The sequence below is a fragment of the Pithys albifrons genome, chromosome 14, assembly GCF_047495875.1.
Source record: "Pithys albifrons albifrons isolate INPA30051 chromosome 14, PitAlb_v1, whole genome shotgun sequence".
In the NCBI taxonomy this organism is placed as follows: Eukaryota; Metazoa; Chordata; class Aves; order Passeriformes; family Thamnophilidae; genus Pithys; species Pithys albifrons.
Window position 1 is genome coordinate 20,966,016 of NC_092471.1, and position 17,226 is coordinate 20,983,241.

A 17,226-nucleotide genomic window follows, 5' to 3' on the forward strand; every position below is an offset into this window, starting at 1 on the left:
CCCCGCGGGGCTGGGAGCGAGCCCGGGGGGCGGCGGGAGGGCCGGGCAGGGCCGGGGGCGGTGGGGGGGGGTCCGGGGGCTGCAGCCGTCACCGCCGGGCAGAGGTGGCCCTCCAGCGGGGACCCGCCGCCTGCCCGGCAGACAAACGGCTGTGCCGGTGCGGTTTGATGAAAATCAGCGGTTTGTAACCCAAAAGGTGGTGCCTGCACCTCGCCCACCCGCCTACCCCCAAACCACCTGCAGCGGGGCAGGACAGGGACGGGAACAGGGAAAGGGGAAGGGACAGGGATGGGGAAAGGGGAAGGGAAAGGGATTGAGAAAGGGGAAGGGAAGGGATGGGGAAAGGGGAAGGGAAGGGATTGAGAAAGGGGAAGGGAGAGGGATTGAAAAAGGGGAAGGGACAGGGATGGGGAAAGAGGCACGCAGGGACAGGAGACAGGACAGGGATGGGGAGAGGAAAAGTGACAGGAGCAAGGGAGAGACAGGGCAGGGGCACAAGGGACGGGGACAGGACGGGGAATAGGAATAGGACAGAGGCAGGGATGAGACAGGAACATGGACAGGGACACGGACAGGACAGGAATCGGGACGGGCAGGAACAGGGACAGGGATAGAGACAGGGGCAGGGATGGGGGATAGGGATAGGGATAGGGATAGGGATAGGGATAGGGATAGGACAGGGGCAGGGATGAGACAGGGATAGGAACAGGGATAGGGACGGGGCAGGGAAACGGGCAGGACAGGGACAGGGAGAGGACAGGGACACAGCACATGGAGAGGACAGACACACGGACAGGACAGGGACACGGACAGGGACACGGACAGGACAGGGACAGGGACACGGAAAGGGACACGGACAGGGATAGGGACAGGGACAGGGACGGGGACAGGGACACGGACAGCGCCGCTTCCCTTCCCTGTGCGCGGCTCCGCCCGGCCGCCAGGGGGCAGGCGCCTCTGTGCGCGCCGCTCTATGCCCCGTTCCTGCCGCCGCTCGCGCCGGCCCCACGCTGAGGGACCCCCACGTCTCTATGGTGCGTTCGCGGCGCTCTATCCGCCCCCTCCCCGATCTCTGTGGCGCGGGCGGTGCTCTGTCCCGGGGAGCGGGGCGGCCCCGCTCGGCCCCGCTGCCGTCCCGGTCCCGGTTCCGCTCCCGGTCCCTCTCCCCGCCGGCCCCGGCTCTATGGTTTGCGGGCGCTCTGCCCCTCGCATCTCTATGGCGGCGGCGGCCCCGCCCCGGGGCGGCCTGAGCCGGCCCCGGCCCCGCTCCCGGCCCGGCCCCGCTGCGGGCTCTGGGGCCCGGCAACGCCGCTCCGAGCGCCGGGCCGGGCCCGAGGAGCCGCCCAGGTGGGTCGGGGGCGGCGGTGCCGGCCTGTCCTGCCCCCCGGCCCGGCCTGCCCCGGGTCCCCCGGCCCAGGCACCGACCCCTTTGGTAACGTGGCTTTTTCTCTTGGTGTTTTCCCCTCTGAAGGGCCCCCGACGCGCCGCTTCCCTCGGGCAGCAGCCGATGTGTAAAAGCCTCCGAGCGGCGTTTTCGGCCTGTGGGCGCAGGGAGCGGGAGCAGGAGGAGGAGGAAGGAGCGGGGAAGAGCCGGGAGCAGCAGGGACACCCTGGGAATTCCCAGCGGCTCGGCCCCTCCGTGAGCCCTTCAGCATCCCAAGCCCGGCCGGATCCTCCCTCCGTCACCCCCGCAGAGTCGCAGGTAACACAGACCGGGGGTTCTCCCGGGGATCGAGGCACATTCCCGGGAAAAGCCCCACCCCTCCCTGCCCGGGAGACCCTCCTGGCCCGTCTGTGCCCGGGCAGGACCCACAGCACAGGCATGAAGGGGGTTGGCAGTAGGAGTTTATTCCAGTAACTCTCTCCTTGGAGGTTCTGCCATGAGGGCTGGCTGCTTTGCTGGGAAAAAGTAGGAATTAGAGCTTGTTTCTGTTAAGCTGTGCTGCCTGGAAAGGCTTTGCTTGGGATAGATGCAAACAGGAGAGGTGGGATAAGGTCCTGGGACTGAGGCCTGGAGTCAGGTGGTTGGGGTGAGCAGATAATTCCCTTTACTTTCAGGAAAATTCAGTAGCTGTGAAGCTGGCAGTGCCTGGGATGTCTTTATTAGCTCCCTAATTTCATTGAAGCCCCACGTGGGGAAGGGCTGGAAGGGGAATCTGGTTCCTGACAGCTGAGATCTGATGGAGTTGTCTGCAGGAGGGGGCAGGGAACAGCCAGTCTGCCTTTTGTCTCTGTGGTAATTAATTGTAATTAACTGGGTCAGCTCAGGCTGTTAAACTCTGCCTGTGCCCTGTCCAAGAGGTGCTGCCACCCTGGGGGATGTGGTTTGTCCCCTGGGGTTGTGCTCCTGCCCCTCTGGCTCTACAGAATTCCTCCTTTTCTCAGAGTTCCCTTCCCTGCAGGGAGGCCTGGCAGGTTAAAGGAGCCCTTTGGAACCAGGAGGCAGCAGGGCATGAAATTTGCAGACAGTGTTTCTCGTGGTGCTTGAAAACCAATTCCTCTTCTCTCCCTCCCTTTGGGAGGTGTGAGGCTGTTGTGCTGCTGACATGTCCCTGTTTTACATGGATCAGAACTGTGGCTCTAACCAGGTGCTTCCAAAAGTGAAAAAGGCCATGTGAGTGTGAGCAGCTGAATGTTTGAAATGTTTTTCATGGGACACTGACCTTTTTTCAGGGGATCTGGACAGACAGGCTGGATGTGCTGGAGCAGGTCTGGGCACAGCAGAGCAGGGAGGGCAGTGGGTCACCCCTGCCCAGCAGGGTTGGCTAAAAGCAGGTGAAAGCCCCAATACTTAAGGGGTTTCTCCTTCCTTAGATGTTCCAGTTGCTGGAACTACTTGGCTCCTTGTTTTTTCAGCATTTTCTTTGCTCAGAATGGGGTTTGTGCCTTTTCCTCAAAGAATTTAACCCAGTTTTAGTTCCTTCAAACGTTTCTTGTGAGACAAACTGCAGGGCCAGGCGGGAAATGGCCTGACAGATGAGCCCCCTGTGAGGCCCATCCTTCCTTCCTGCTCCTTCCACAGCATCTCGTGTCCTTTTTCTCTCTCCAAAGACTGTGGGATTCCTCAAACCATGATAGCTTTGGGTTTTCTGCTTTTCTCTCCAGCTCTGTTGCTCCTCTTCGCCCTGTCAGGCCCAGCATGGGTTCTCTGCCTGGTAGTTTCATGTCTTCTCCCTCCTGCCCTTTCTTTTTGAATTTCAAGGAAATTTTGTCTGGACTTCTCTCATGTCACTGCTGCCCAGGTGAGCTGGAACAACATAAAGCATAAAGATGAGGTGGCAGGAGGAGCAGGAAGACAGTTTGCTGTTCATGTAGCTCATTCCAGCCAGGAGAGAGCTGTCAGCTCTGATTACACAACAAAAAATATAAATCCTCTCTAATCATAAAGATCTGGGGTTTGTTTTAACTCCTCTTAGTTTTAGTATCTCTTGGAGGGATTGAATTTAAGGCTCTCTGTGAACTGCCTGTGGTGTTTTCTTCCAGTAAGAGCAGCAGGAGGACTCACTGATTAGATTGAAGTATCTGGATCACTTCACATCACCTGTGTTTGTTCCCTGCTCAGTTTTGATACTGGGAGAGGATGAGATAAAAGGGATGTGTGTGGAGAGATCAAACCAAGGCTGGAGCTGCCCCAGGCACAGGCCATGTGCTAAATGGGTTTGTGGATGAGCTTTTCCTGGGAGTTTTGGGTCCTGTGTGAGGAGATATCAGGAGTGCAAATGCTTCTGTTTTCCACCCCCTACTGGATTAGTGGATCCAAAAGCCAGACTGGGCAGACTTTCCCTCTTTCTCAAAGAATTATCTTAAGCTTTGTGAGTCACAGGGTCAGGGATTTCAATCATTTCTTTAAGCTTTTAAAGCCAGTAAACATCCCGGGCAGCTCCTGGTTTTCTGTAGCTGTAGAATTCCTTCCCTTGGTTATCAAGTTTGCATGTCATTCCTTTTCCTACAGTAGATTGTCAAAGCTGGGAAGGGGGAATGGAGATCTTGGAAAAAAGGCTGGAGCCAGGTGGGGTTCGGGCTCTGCTCCCAGAGAACAGCAACAGGACAAGAGCAAACAGCCTCAAGCTGTGTCGTGGGAGGTTTAGGTTGGATATTGGGGACATTCCTTCATGGAAAGGCCTGTTCAGCCCTGGCACAGCTGCCCAGGGCAGGGATGGAGTCCCCATCCATGGGGGGATTTAACAGCCATGTGGATGTGACATGTGGGGACATGGGGCAGTGGTGGCCTTGGCAGTGCTGGGGGATGGTTGGACATGGTGGGCTTGGAGGACTTTTCCCCCCTCAGTGATTCCATGACTGGAGATCAGACACCCCTGAGCCTCAGCCCCCCTGCAGAGCCAAAAGCTGTGCCCAGGAACCTGTGACTGAACTGTGTCTTCTTCTCAAACCACCTTCTCTTGGAAAAACATTCCCACTTTTTCCCCATAAAGATGTCTGGTTTGCCCTTTTTTTTCCCCCTGCTTAACAAGTTGTTGTCTGGGAATGTGGCATCCGTGTGGATTTGGTTGCTATCACCAGCCTTAGAGATCTCTGCAGTGGAGGAGCAGGTTGGGCAGGCAGAGCCCCAGTGCCTGGGCTCTCCCGATAAGAAAATGAAGGAAAATCAGAAGTCTAGGATAAGAAATGCTTTCTGAGCCTGTGTCTTATCCAGAGATACCACATTTCTGTGCACTTCAAAGTACTGTTAAAACCCTGCTGGGTTTAGACCTGGCCTCCAGAAAGTCATAAACACAACAGGGCATTTAGACTGAGGTTTTGCCTCTTAAAACATGTCAGTTTTTTGCCCTTGCTCCTTCCTTGCATTGAGGAGTTGTTACAAATTTCCCTCTGAGAAATTGCCTTCTAGTCTCTATCCTAAAATTAACCACGGTGGTTTCTCCTCCATGCCAGCTGTGTCCTTCACCAGCAGCAGAGATCTTCCTCCTCCTGGTTGTTTTGCCTGCTTTTTCTAGAACTGACCTAATTAGTGGATTCCTCTGTTACAGCTTCTCTAACCAAGGTCACTTTGCTTCCCTGATTGCTGCAGTTCTATCCAGGAGTGGTAAATTCACACTGGGAATGCTGGAGGGGGGAAAAGACCTGCAGAGATGATGCTTTGCCACTGTTTTGCACAAGAGAGTTGGGCACACCTGTCTTTGCTGGAATGGCTTTGTCTTATAAATCATAGAATCGTGGAATGGTTTGTGTTGGGAGGGACCTTAAAGCCACCTGGTTCCATCTCAGGGTCACCTTCCCCTAGACCAGGTCACTCCAGCCTGGCCCCATCCCTGGGAGTGCCCAAGGCCACATCTTCTCTGGGCATCCTGTGCCAGGCCCTGCCCACCCCCACAGGGAAGAATTCCTTCCCAATATCTGACCTAAATGGACTCTACATCAGTTTAAAGCCATTCCTTCTTGTCCTACCAAAACCTGTCCCCACAGAGTCTGGAGGAGCTTTGCCAGGCTGGGCTGGGAGCGAGGGGGGACACTGACCTGAGACGGCCCTGCTGGAGCATCTTCAGCCCTGGGATCTCCTTTGTGTCTCCCCAGGGCTGTGTCCTGCTGGATTGTGTGACACTTGTCCCCTCTCTCCTACCTGGCAGGATGTGGTGCCGCCGGCTGGCGTGGCTGCTCCGGGGGCCGTGCTGGCAGCGCGGGAGCTCCGGACGCCGCTGGCCGTGGCCACGCCGTGACACGAGGACCGAGGTGTCTGCCCTGGCTCGTGGCCACCACACAGCCCCGGGGGCCCTGCCCTGTGCCTGGCAGCTGCACGGGGACCATCTCGGTAGGTGTGTTGTGGGGAGGGTGTTCCTGCTTCTCTAGGAAGAAAAGGGGGAGTTTCCAAACCTTTTTCCCTGGGAGTGATGTATGTTTTCCTTCAGAAATGACCAGCTTTCCAGGGAGGCACTCTGGTTCCCTGTGAGAATTCCCAAAGGCAGGACAGAGCAGGCTTGTCTGCTGGCAGCAAGTCTTTCATGAGAAGCAAGGAGTGCTAAATCAGAAACCAAATCCAGGGATTCCAGCTCAGAAACCGCATCTGAGCCCTGCCCTGTCAGGCACCGTGTTCTGTGCTGTGCCCAGGCAACCCTGGCAGGCAGGGGTGGATCTGGTGTGTGCCCATCCCTGCTGCCCCTCCTTGTGCAGGTTCTTCTGGGTGATGGCTCCTGAGGCCAGTTAGATCTCAGTACTCCAACTCACGTGGAAGCAAAGGGAATTGCTCAGCACTTTACACAGTGGCCCCAGGAAAGGATATTGTTGTTTTCCCACTGCAAAGTGACCACAGATACCTGGATTCCAAAGCTGAGTGGGACTAGAGCAGGAAGGGCTCTCCTGTTGCTTTTGCTGGCCCTTCTGAAGGGCTTTGAGCATTCCTGAACTGTCCCAAGATGGAACAGTGAGGGACTTAATGTTTTTTTTTTTACTCTTCTCTGCATTCCTGTGCTGGGACTCTGTGGCTCTGTGATGTGCAGCTCTGAATTTACCTCTTGTGAAGTGATGATGGAGGGAGGTCAGGGACCAGGGTGTGTGTCAGCTTCCCAGTGCAGGGGGGATGTTGGAGTTTAATGCCTTCCCACTGCCAGAGGGCAGGGTTAGATGGAATATTGGGAAGGAATTCTTCCCTGTCAGGATGGGCAGGCCCTGGCACAGGTTGGGCAGAGAAGCTGTGGATGCCTCATCCCTGGGAGTGTCCAAGGCCAGGTTGGATGGGGCTTGGAGCACCCTGGGCTGGTGGGAGGTGTCCCTGTCTATGGCAGGGAGTGGGACTGGATGAACTTCCGTCCCAAACCATTCTGGGATGGTTCTATGAGGTCTCCAGTAGACTTGGTAAGAAGGGAAGCTGGTGAGGTCGCTGACAGGCAGGCCTTTGATAAGATATTCTGCCTGGTCTTCCTCATGGGCCAATTTATGTCAAGAGGTGCCTCTGCATCCCCCGTATGTGGGACCATAATGTCTGGGCTCTGGGCTTTGGTTCTGGGCTTTGTTTTTCTCCCTGTTGCCCCAAAGCATGCTGTGATGCCTCCTCTGCAGAGCTCAGGTACAGGAACACGCTGATGCGCTTGGATTTCGTGTGGCTGCGGGACCACTGCCGCTCTGCCTCCTGCTACAACACCAAGACCAACCAGCGCAGCCTGGACACGGCCAGCGTGGACCTGGCCATCCGCCCCCAGGCTGTCCGGGTGGACGAGACCACGCTCTTCCTCACCTGTGAGTGCCACAGCACCCTGCCCTGCCTCTTCGGGAGGGGGCCTGGTTGGTGGATCCCACTCAGCCTTGCTGGGATGGGGCAGCATTATCCCAAAATCAGTGGCTGTGTGGGAAGATGTTGAACTGTCAGCAGGTTTTAAACGCTGCTCTTATTATAAAGCTTAAATTGTGTCTGGTTTTTCTCCCCCCAGCCCTTTGTGTGTGCAGTGTCTGGGTGTTTGTCTGTGTTGGTTGAACACCCCAGAAATGCAGGTGATGAACAGATGGGTCAAGACATGGTTGGTTCTCTTTGCCTTCCCCAGTCCTGTCTGAGCTGGTGTCACCCTGAACACAATGCCCCTTTTCCATCCTTTCTCCTCAGTTTCCCAGCTGTTTTCTTCCTTTTGGTGGAGCTTATCTTTGTTCAAGGGCTTGACTTCAGAGATTTGCTTCTCCTTGGAGTGCTGTCAACAGAAACCAAAGCCACCAGGGTGGGAACACTTAGCCCTGAATTTGGAGGGGGTTGCTGCAGCCCTGAATTTGGAAGTGGTTACACCAGCCCTGAGTTTTTGGAGGGGGTTGCTGCAGCCCTGAATTGGAAAGGAGCTGCAGCCACCCAATATTTGGACTCATGACCTTACAGATAATATTTTGGGTGGCACCAGGGTGCAGAGCCCCTCTTCACACAGGTGACCAGGGTGAGGCCTGTCCCATCTGATGGGTCCCCTGACCATGATCCCGGGCTGTTCTGTGGGATTTTGGTGACTGTGCCTTTGTCCCCTGTCCCAGGGCCAGATGGACACGTGACACGGTACGGGCTGGAGTGGCTGGTGAAGAACAGCTACGAGGGGCAGAAGAAGCAGGTCATGCACCCCCGGATCCTGTGGAATGCAGAGATCTACCGGCAGGCCCAGGTCCCCTCTGTGGACTGCAGGAGCTTCCTGGAGACCGATGAGGGGCTGAAGGAATTCCTGCAGAACTTTTTGTTGTACGGGATTGCTTTTGTGGAGAACGTCACTCCCACCAAAGAGGACACGGAAATCTTGGCAAAAAGGATCAGCATAATCAGGTAACTGGGGCTGTCCTGGGAAGGATAAACTTGTTTTCTTTTTGTTTGGAAAGGTGCTGCTTATCCTGTATATTGTGTGGCACAGCCTCGTTTGCAAACAAAAGCTCTGGGTCTGCTACAGCCTCCAACTGCTCCACTTGACCTGGAATGGAGGATCCCACTGTGGGATCTGCCCCTTTTATGGCAGAGCTGGGAGTCACTGGGTTGTGGAGCTGCCCTGGGAGCATAGAATGACATTTGTGATAGTGGGACTGGGCAGAGAGGAGAGATGAAGGAAGTGGCTGTCTGGGAAGAGCAGAGCTTTGCGAGGAGAGACATTTCCTGTTATGACTTGAGGGGTGAGAAGGGCAGCCTGGCCCTGGGAGCCAGGGACATCAAACAGCAGCCCTGGGAGCCAGGAACATCAAACCCAGTTATAGCTCTCACTAAAGGAAAACAGTGAGAACTGTTTCTGCTGGGTTTGTGTACAGCACCTCCAGCATGGCACACTGGGGAGTGAGTTTGGAGTTTTATCCAAGCTGCAGAAACCATTTGACTTGACTTGGAAAAGGAGGAATTTCTTTTTAATGAATGGTCACTCCACTTAGGAATGAGGGACTCCAGGGAATATCCAGCCAACTTTTGTCTCCAGACATCCTCCCTCTGTACCCACTGAGTGCTCTTTGTACTTACTGCTGTCCCTTTCTTCCTGTGCATGTTTGTAGGGAGGAGGTGAGTGAAAACACAGGATCCTGGGAAGAAGAAATGGGATTATTGAGTAACCCTGTGTGGCTGCAAGGAAGGGCTGGCTGCACTTGGGCAGCTTCTTGTGTCACTTTAAGTGATTTAACTGGGGATGGTCCTCAGTGTGGGAACATCTGTATTTGTGGACAGGAAACAAGACTTGTCACCACCAGCCTTTTGTGAGGAAAGAATGGAATTTGAATTCTAGAGGAGGGATTAGAAGCACCTTCTCTTGACTATAAATCTAATTAAGTTGTTCTACTTTAATTACTCTGTACTTAGGATGCAGGGGAGTAACTTTGCCTGGGGATCTGCCCTATCCCCACATTGCCCCACATTGCCTGCCTCTTTTCCAGGGAGACCATTTATGGCAGGATGTGGTACTTCACCTCTGACTTCTCCCGGGGAGACACAGCCTACACCAAACTGGCCCTGGATCGGCACACGGACACCACCTACTTCCAGGAGCCCTGTGGGTACGTCGTGCTGCTTCCCAGACATGGTGCAGAGGGCAGGAGTCACAGCACTGCCCTTCCCACCAGCACAGCCTTCTTTGTTCAAAGCTAGGTTGGGTGGAGCTTGGAGCAACCTGCTCTAGTGGAAGGTGTCCCTGCCCATGGCAGGGGCGTGCAATGACATGATTTTTAAGGTGCTTTCCATCCCAAACCATTCTGTGATTCCAGGTTTCTATGAATTAGACTTACTTTCTAGCTTTTTTCTTTTTGTCTGCTTTCCCAAGAGGGGAGTCATCTGGAAATGGTGGAAGCATTGGGACCCCAAATGGAACTAGGGATACAAAGAGAAGCCATCCATCCCATGCCAGGATTAGCTCTTCCCAAGTGAGGCTATGAACTTGGTAAACATCCTAATGGGAAAGGAGCTGTAAGAACAGAGGAAGATGGGAGGGTGAGATCTCTGGCCCCTCCTGGATTTTGGAGCAGCCCTTCAGGCTAGGAAAGGTAGAGTCAGGAAGCTTTGGGTGGCTGTGGTTTTTCTGGAGCAGCTTGGAGTCAGGAGCAAAGTAAGTGGGTTTTACTGTGCCCTGTGGCTCTGGAAGTGCCCCACACTGCCAGCCAGATCTAGTTTGCTTCCCTGTTCCCTGTGAACCTTCAGGACCCATGTGCATTCATGACTGCCTGCTTGGCTGACTTGAGGAGCTCACAAAACCTTCCCCAAAACCAAATAAATAATTAGTGATCAGAACTTCAGCCTTCAGAAGAGCTTTGACTGAATTGCTCAGTGGCAGAATTCAGGGCTATTTTTGTACCTTTCTTTTCCATGTGGAAGGGTTCCCCTCAGGTAGGTGTATTCTCACTTGCAGCCAACTGGAGTACATCTATCAGGGATAGAATGGGCTGAATAAACAAGCCTAACCATCAGTGCTTGGAATTCTGCAAAATCAGAGTTGTGTAGGAAAATTTCTGGCTCTCCTGACCCCCTTCTAAAGGCTGGAGTGTAGAAACTCCCCAGGCTGTGGGAGGCTGCAGCATTTCTCACTGCTCAGGGACCAGAGCCTGCCCTGAAGGTTTTCCCAGTGCCCTGAGCTGCCCCAGGAGGTGGTGGCCCCAGGACATGGTTGCCCCAGTTGATTGCCCCGAGGCAAAGACTGTCCTTTGCTCCAGTGCTCCTGGACTGACTCTGAAATCATCCTGAAGCTGTTGTGGGTAGAAGGTAATGAGAGTACTCAGGTGAAAAGGTGAGGGTGGAGTGGCAGGTCCTGCCACATAACCTGCTGTGGGACTGGGATAACAGGCCCCAAAGGGAGATTGGAAGATAAAAGCTTTCCCAGAAGGTCCCCATTAATTTTCCAGCAAGTGAAGGCAGTGAAAACTGGGAGTAGGTGGCTGGAGGCAACTCCTGTGTTTGTTCCTGGTGGTGCCACACCGGCCTTGCTTGGATGAAGGAAAAGAGAAGCTTTGGAGCTGTAATAGGACAAAGGCTGAGCTGGATGGGTTCCCACTAGGGAGGGCGTGTCTTGTAGGTCAGCTCCTCACTGGGACTCCTCTGCTCCAGGCTTTCCAAAGTGAACCCTAAGGGACTTCTCCTGACTGCTTGTGGGAGTCCTTGACTTACATGCCTTTGTGTAAGAGTCCCCTGGGCTCCCCTTGTGGTTCCTGGACTCCACCAGCACATGCAGCATTTTGTAACTGTCCTGCTGTTCTGAGCTCTTCCAGGAAGATGGTTTTGATGCCCATGTCCTGTGAACACAGACACTTTAGAAACAGATGAATGGAGAAAGATATACAGGTTACCTTTATTAGAAGCTTCTAAGGTGCAAACCGAAAAGGTCTGACCTCAGGACCAGGAGTGTTACAACTTTTGTACCAGATATTAACATCCAATCATCATCCACATTTCCCTTGTGGGCCCACCCATAGGGGCCTTCAGAACTGCCCCCTTCCAGGGGCTGATAGACCTTCTTCTTATGTTCTGTCTTCTGTTATCTGCAGGTGGCTTCTCACAAACACCATGGCCTTGGCAAAGCCTGAGAAAGCACCCAACCTTGTGGGAAAGACATTTAATAACTGCATTTAGGATTTGAGCAGCAGATTCTAAAATCTGCCAAAATACATTACATCCTTAGCCATCAGTTTTATGCTTTTTAACCTGTGTGTCCTGCTGTCTGAATGGACTTAGAATACAATCACAGAATCCCAGAGTGGTTTGGGTTGCAAGAGGCCTTAAAACTCATCCAGTCCCAACCTGCCATGGGCAGGGACACCTCCCACCAGCCGAGGGTGCTCCAAGCCTTGTCCAACCTGACCTTGGACACTGCAGCCTCTTCAGGTGAGGTTTGGGACTTTGGGTGCCACGGGCCTGATCCTGCAGCACCTGAAGTCTCCCAGACTCGTGTGGGTTAGGGTTTGAGAAGCAGTGCAGGCAGTTTGCTGACTCCTCCCACAGCAGAACCTGTGGGACTGTGCCTGGAGAAGCGGCAGGTGCAGGTGGATCCCCTGTGTCCGTGGGGAGCACCTCCTGCCCACAGGCCAGCCAGCCAAGGTCTCTCCCGCTGGGTTCTGTCTCCCCCCCAGCATCCAGGTGTTCCACTGCCTGAAGCACGAGGGCACGGGCGGGCGCACGCTGCTGGTGGACGGGTTCCACGCGGCGGAGCAGGTGCTGCGCCAGGCGCCGGAGCAGTTCGAGCTGCTCAGCAAAGTGCCCCTGAAACACGAGTACGTGGAGGGCGTGGGGGGCTGCCACAACCACATGATCGGAGTGGGGCCCGTGCTCAACGTGTACCCCTGGAACAACGAGCTCTACCTGATCAGGTAACAGCAACACGGGGCCTCTGGCCTATGGGGGGCAAGGGGGGTCTGGTGGTGGTTTTCCAGAAGTCACTGGGAACTAAAACTGGGTATTTTTGACCCTGTGTTCCTCCCAAGCTGTGCATTCCTGCTTTAGAGGAGCATCAGAACTGTTGATACAAAGGTGGGTGTGGGTGTTGAGCCCTGATTTTTCACTCCTGGCATCCTGCCTTCAGCTCCCTGCCCTCCATTTGAGAGGCAGGATTCAGATCTTCTCTGGAACAAGGCTGGAGAAGGGACTGGAGCACAAGTCCTGTGAGGAGAGGCTGAGGGAGCTGGGGGTGTTCAGCCTGGAGAAGAGGAGGCTCAGGGGTGACCTCAGCACTGTCTGTAACTCCCTGAAGGGAAGTTCTGGCCAGGTGGAGGTTGGTCTCTTCTCCCAGGCACTCAGCAATAGGACAAGGGGGCACGATGGGCTCAAGCTCTGCCAGGGAAAATTTAAGTTGGAGATCAGAAAAAACTTCTTTGCAGAGAGAGTGCTCAGGGATTGGAATGGGCTGCCCAGAGAGGGGGTGGATTCCCCATCCCTGCAGGTTTTTCAGCTGAGCTTGGCCATGGCACTGAGTGCCATGATCTGGTAAAGGGACTGGAGTTGGACCAAGGGTTGGACTTAATGATCTCAGAGGCCTTTTCCAACCCAGTTGATTCTGTGATTCTATGATTGGAGAAGCCCCTAGGAGCTATCCTGGCATGCAGAGAATAGGGAGAGGGCAGACTGGTCCCTTCCATGGGAAATTTGGGGTGATTTTTGAAATTGCAGTTTGGCTCAGTGCTGGAGGTTGTCCAGCACTGCTTTGCACTTTTATTCTCAATAACCTTCAATCTCACCACGTCCTTCCATGGAAAACCAGGAAGAAGAGCTTTACTCTTGATAGTAGGCTCCTCTTGCTCCTGGTGTTGTGTATTCCCAAAAGTCCTGCTTTTGCAGCACAACCTCCCTGGTCATTTCTGCCTCCTCCCTTAAATACTGACTAATCCTACAGGCTCCTGAGGCTCCCTTGGAAGCACCTGGAGCCACACTGGGCCATCTGTCTCCTTTCCCTGCAGATACAACAACTATGACCGTGCTGTCATCAACACGGTGCCGCACGACGTGGTGCGCCGCTGGTACCACGCTCACCGCACGCTCACCACCGAGCTCAGGAGGCCAGAGAATGAGCTGTGGGTCAAGCTGAAGCCAGGCAAGGTGGGACTCGGAGCTGGATCAGTGTGGTTGGCACAGGGAGAGGGGCAGGGTGTTTCATGGGTGGGCAGATGTCCTGCCACTGAGCTAAAAACTCCACGTGTGGCAGTTTGCCTCTCTGCAGCTTTAAGGTGCTTTAAGGTGCCTTGTGTCCAGTAGTGACCTCTGTGTGTGTGTGTTGCTGCTGTCCTAAAGGAGTATGAGCTTCCAGGTAAGGCAGAGATGTTTAGTTCAGGCTCTGCCTCAGAGGAAAGTTAGTCCCAGCTCAGGGAGTGGTGGAAGATCCTTCCATCCGCTGAAATGAGGACCCTCAGGAGCAAAGAGGCTGGAACACGCAATGTTCAGCCCTTCACTTCTTCCAGGAGAAAAGTTCATTTTGACGGAACTAAGTTACAGTTCTGATGTTATATTTGACCCCTTACATGGGTGAATGACACAGCAGAGGCAGGAGATTGTGGCTACCCCATCCCTGGAAGTGTCCAAGGCCAGGCTAGACAGGGCTTGGAGGAACCTGGGACAGTGCAAAGTGTCTCTGCCGATGGCAGAGGGTGGAATGAGAACGGTGGTGAACAGGAGGGTCATGCCCACCATGGCGCACCCTCACCTGCTCTTCCAGTCTCCAGGGATCTCCAGGACCTGTCCTGCCAGAGGGTCCTGGTCCTGGTCCTGCCTGCTGTGGTTGCCCTCCTCCTGATGACCTTCTCCCTTTCCTGCAGGCCCTGTTTGTGGATAACTGGCGTGTCCTTCACGGCCGGGAGGCATTCACGGGGTACCGGCAGCTCTGTGGGTGTTACCTGACGAGGGACGACGTGCTGAACACGGCGCGGCTGCTGGGGCTGCAGGCTTAGCCCAGCCCCACCTGGGGGAGGGACAGGCAGCCCCCCGGCCCCACCTGGGGGAGGGACAGGCAGCCCCCCGGCCCCACCTCCGAGAGGGACAGGCAGCCCCCCGGCCCCACCTCGGGGAGGGACAGGCAGCCCCCCGGCCCCACCTCCGAGAGGGACAGGCAGCCCCCAATCCCACTTGTAGGAGGGACAGGCAGCCCCCGAGCCCCACCTCCAGGGTGGGACAGGAGTGCTGGTGCCTCCCCACGTGCTCCAAGCCCTTCGTGCTGGTGCCTCAGACATTGCACATACCTCAGACACCTCCACCCTCTCCAAGCAGCTCCCAGTGCCTGCTCAGGAGGGGCAGCAGGTGGAAGCCAAAGGTGGTGGGACGTTTATGGGACCACACTGTCTTTGAGCACAGGCAGCTCTTGCTGTGTGTGTTCCCTGCCTGGCCTTTGCACTGTGGCTCAGCTGTGGTTAATCCCACCTTAGGAACTGCTCCTCCAAGCAAGTGCCTTCAGGATTTGGAAGCTTTGCATTATTCCATGTTCAGCCTTTTTTTCTGCTGCCAGATTTAGGGGTTTTTTAGCAGAGCAGAATGTAAATCTTTGGAATCTTCTCTCTGTCACTGACTCAAACTGTGCTGCCTGAGAGAGTGCCTGGAGAGATCCTGGTGTACTGTGGGCATTTCTGAGGAGGTTTAGGTTAGAGAAGGAAAAGCGAAGCAGCAAGATCTGCATGTTGAGAAGCAGAGATGACCATGTTAGATGAGAGGTGGAATTCCCACTTTTCCTTGACTTCCAGTACTGCCATGCTGGTGTTCCCTCTGCTGTTTCCCTGTGTTTGTGTCAGGGGTGAGACTCAACAGTCATAGTATTTGCTGACAAACTTCCCACCGTGCCTTCTCTTCCGTCCTTTCCTAAGGAATTTGGATGAGGGTCATCACCATGCTGCCTGCTGCACAAACCTGACCCTTTGGGTATATTTTTTTTCCAAAATTCTCCTGTTCTGAAGGTATCAGAGGTGCCTTTCAGCCCCTGAGAGCTGGGTGGGTAAATTGGGATCTGTCACATTGAAGGGCCACAGAGTAAGGAACAAAAGTAAACCATGTTGTTACAGGAACATTGGAATATCAGAACCAAGAGGCAATTTTAGGATTGATTATTTTTCATCCTTTTTGGGGTGTTGCCTCTGCCCTGACCAGACCTCCAGGCAGTGCTGGGTCCCTTCACTCTGGCTGTGCTGTCTGAGCTGCTCTGTGCCCACTGTGCAGGTGCTGAACTTGCTGCCCTCATTTAGTCCAAACACTGAATGTGCAGATCCCAGTGCTGAGACACCCCTGAAGCTGCTCTTGGTGTGGACTGAGCTCCCTGGTGTTCCCATTCCTGGTATTCCCAGTGCTTCCCATCTGTAGGGAGCCTCTGGGAGTCCTCAGAGCTCCAAGGGCTTTCTGAGCCAAGGCTGAGCAGGAGGGTGCCCAGGGGAGTGTGAGGGAGCAAAAGGTGAGCTGCTTGGGCAGGTCCTGTGAGCCATGGATACAGGCAGGAGCTGGGATTTTTCTTTGGCCTGAGCATTCCTTGCTCAGCCTGCAGCACAGACTCTGGTACTTCTCTAGGTTCTCCTTTGGTGCCAGTTCCACCTGCACAACTGAGAGGTGAAGTTTCTCAACTCTTCATTGGTCTGTTGAAGCAGCAAAGCCCAGCAGGAACATGTGGTGTCCTTCACCAATCCCAGCTCCATCTTCCAGAGCTGGTTCCACCCCGTCCTGCTGCTGGAGGGAGAGTGGGTGCCCAAAACAGGCTGTTACTTGCCAAAGGAGAGGACAAAGGGTTCTTGATCAGTAGTTGGAACCCTCTTTAAATTCTTTGAGAGTATTGAGGGTTCCTGAGTTATTTTTCCTCCATGCCCTTGGAATCTGAGGGAAACACTCAGGTACTGTGAGACCTTCCCTTGGAGAGATCAGCTTCGCCTTTCCTGACTCAGAATTCCATCTTTGTCAGCTGCAGGCTGGAAATCTGCTGCTTCTCCATGGCTGGCACAAGGGGGACCCCACCAAAGGGTACTGACACCCCTGTTGTGACAGAGGTGCCTTTGTTACAAGGAGTGTGGTGACTTGGGCTGTGGTCTGCAGACTCAACCCCTGATGAGCCAGCCCCAAGCCAACCTCCTCCTCACCAGGACCATGTAACCTACCTTGGGGAAAATTGTTCCCACTGAATGTAGAAGAAACACATTTTCCCATATTTCAAATCCCCGTGATAAATGGGCAGTGGGGAGAGCTGTGTTTCCATCTTATTTCAACTTTCCCCACTTTCCAAGAGGGCTGTGTTATTCCTGGGCAGCTTGGGAGCATCCAGACATTCTGTGAAGGAGCAGCACCTGGTGGCAGGTCCCACCTGTCCCACCCAGGTGTTTGTTGGGCCATATTCTGGAGCAGGGCTGTTGTGACAGCAGGTCAGGGTTTGTAATTCATCTTTTCCACTTCCTTCAGCCAGTAACTGAAGTGCTTGCTCTCCTTCCCACCACTCTGGGGATTTATTGTATCTGTTTTAAGACTTCTCCAAAACTAAGAAATCAGCTCTTCAAATAAATCATTTATAAATTCATCAGCTTAACAAAGTATTTATTTAAGCACTGATGAACTTGAAAATAATCTGGTTTACCCAGGGAAGGGGGGAGTGCCCATGAGGAGCCATAACCCAGTGCATCCCAGTTGGCTTTCTCCCTGTCCCTGCTTCCCCTGGCCACACGATGGCACAAGCTGCAAGAAATTAACGTTTAAAAACCACCACAGGTCTCATCCCAGTGCGGCCTCCGAGCTCTCGGTGGTGCCAGTGCTGTTTGTTCTGTGCTCTCCCCGGTTCTTTGAAGAGGCACAGGAATTGCTGTTCAAAGCCTCTGACTGTGAAGGTTTTTCAGGAGCTGGGGGATGTGATTGTGGCAAAGAGCGGA

The 17,226-nt window shown here is 54.3% G+C and overlaps 1 protein-coding gene across 3 annotated transcripts; it reads left to right on the top strand.

Moving 5' to 3' along the window:
* Window positions 1–1,094: 1,094 nt before the first annotated feature.
* Window positions 1,095–16,880, top strand: TMLHE (trimethyllysine hydroxylase, epsilon). 3 transcript variants are annotated; one of them, XM_071569248.1, is made up of 9 exons: window positions 1,116–1,347; window positions 1,472–1,702; window positions 5,533–5,767; window positions 7,012–7,188; window positions 7,957–8,236; window positions 9,316–9,435; window positions 11,992–12,228; window positions 13,312–13,450; window positions 14,164–16,880. In XM_071569248.1, exons 2-9 carry the CDS (start codon window positions 1,508–1,510, stop codon window positions 14,293–14,295), a joined length of 1,515 nt encoding a protein of 504 aa, XP_071425349.1. In that variant the 5' UTR covers window positions 1,116–1,347; window positions 1,472–1,507; the 3' UTR covers window positions 14,296–16,880. The 3 variants fall into 3 exon arrangements, with proteins under 3 accessions (XP_071425350.1, XP_071425349.1, XP_071425351.1); XM_071569249.1 differs by lacking the exon at window positions 11,992–12,228 and having other exon boundaries at window positions 1,095–1,347; XM_071569250.1 differs by lacking the exon at window positions 1,116–1,347 and having other exon boundaries at window positions 1,613–1,702; window positions 5,586–5,767.
* Window positions 16,881–17,226: the final 346 nt, after the last annotated feature.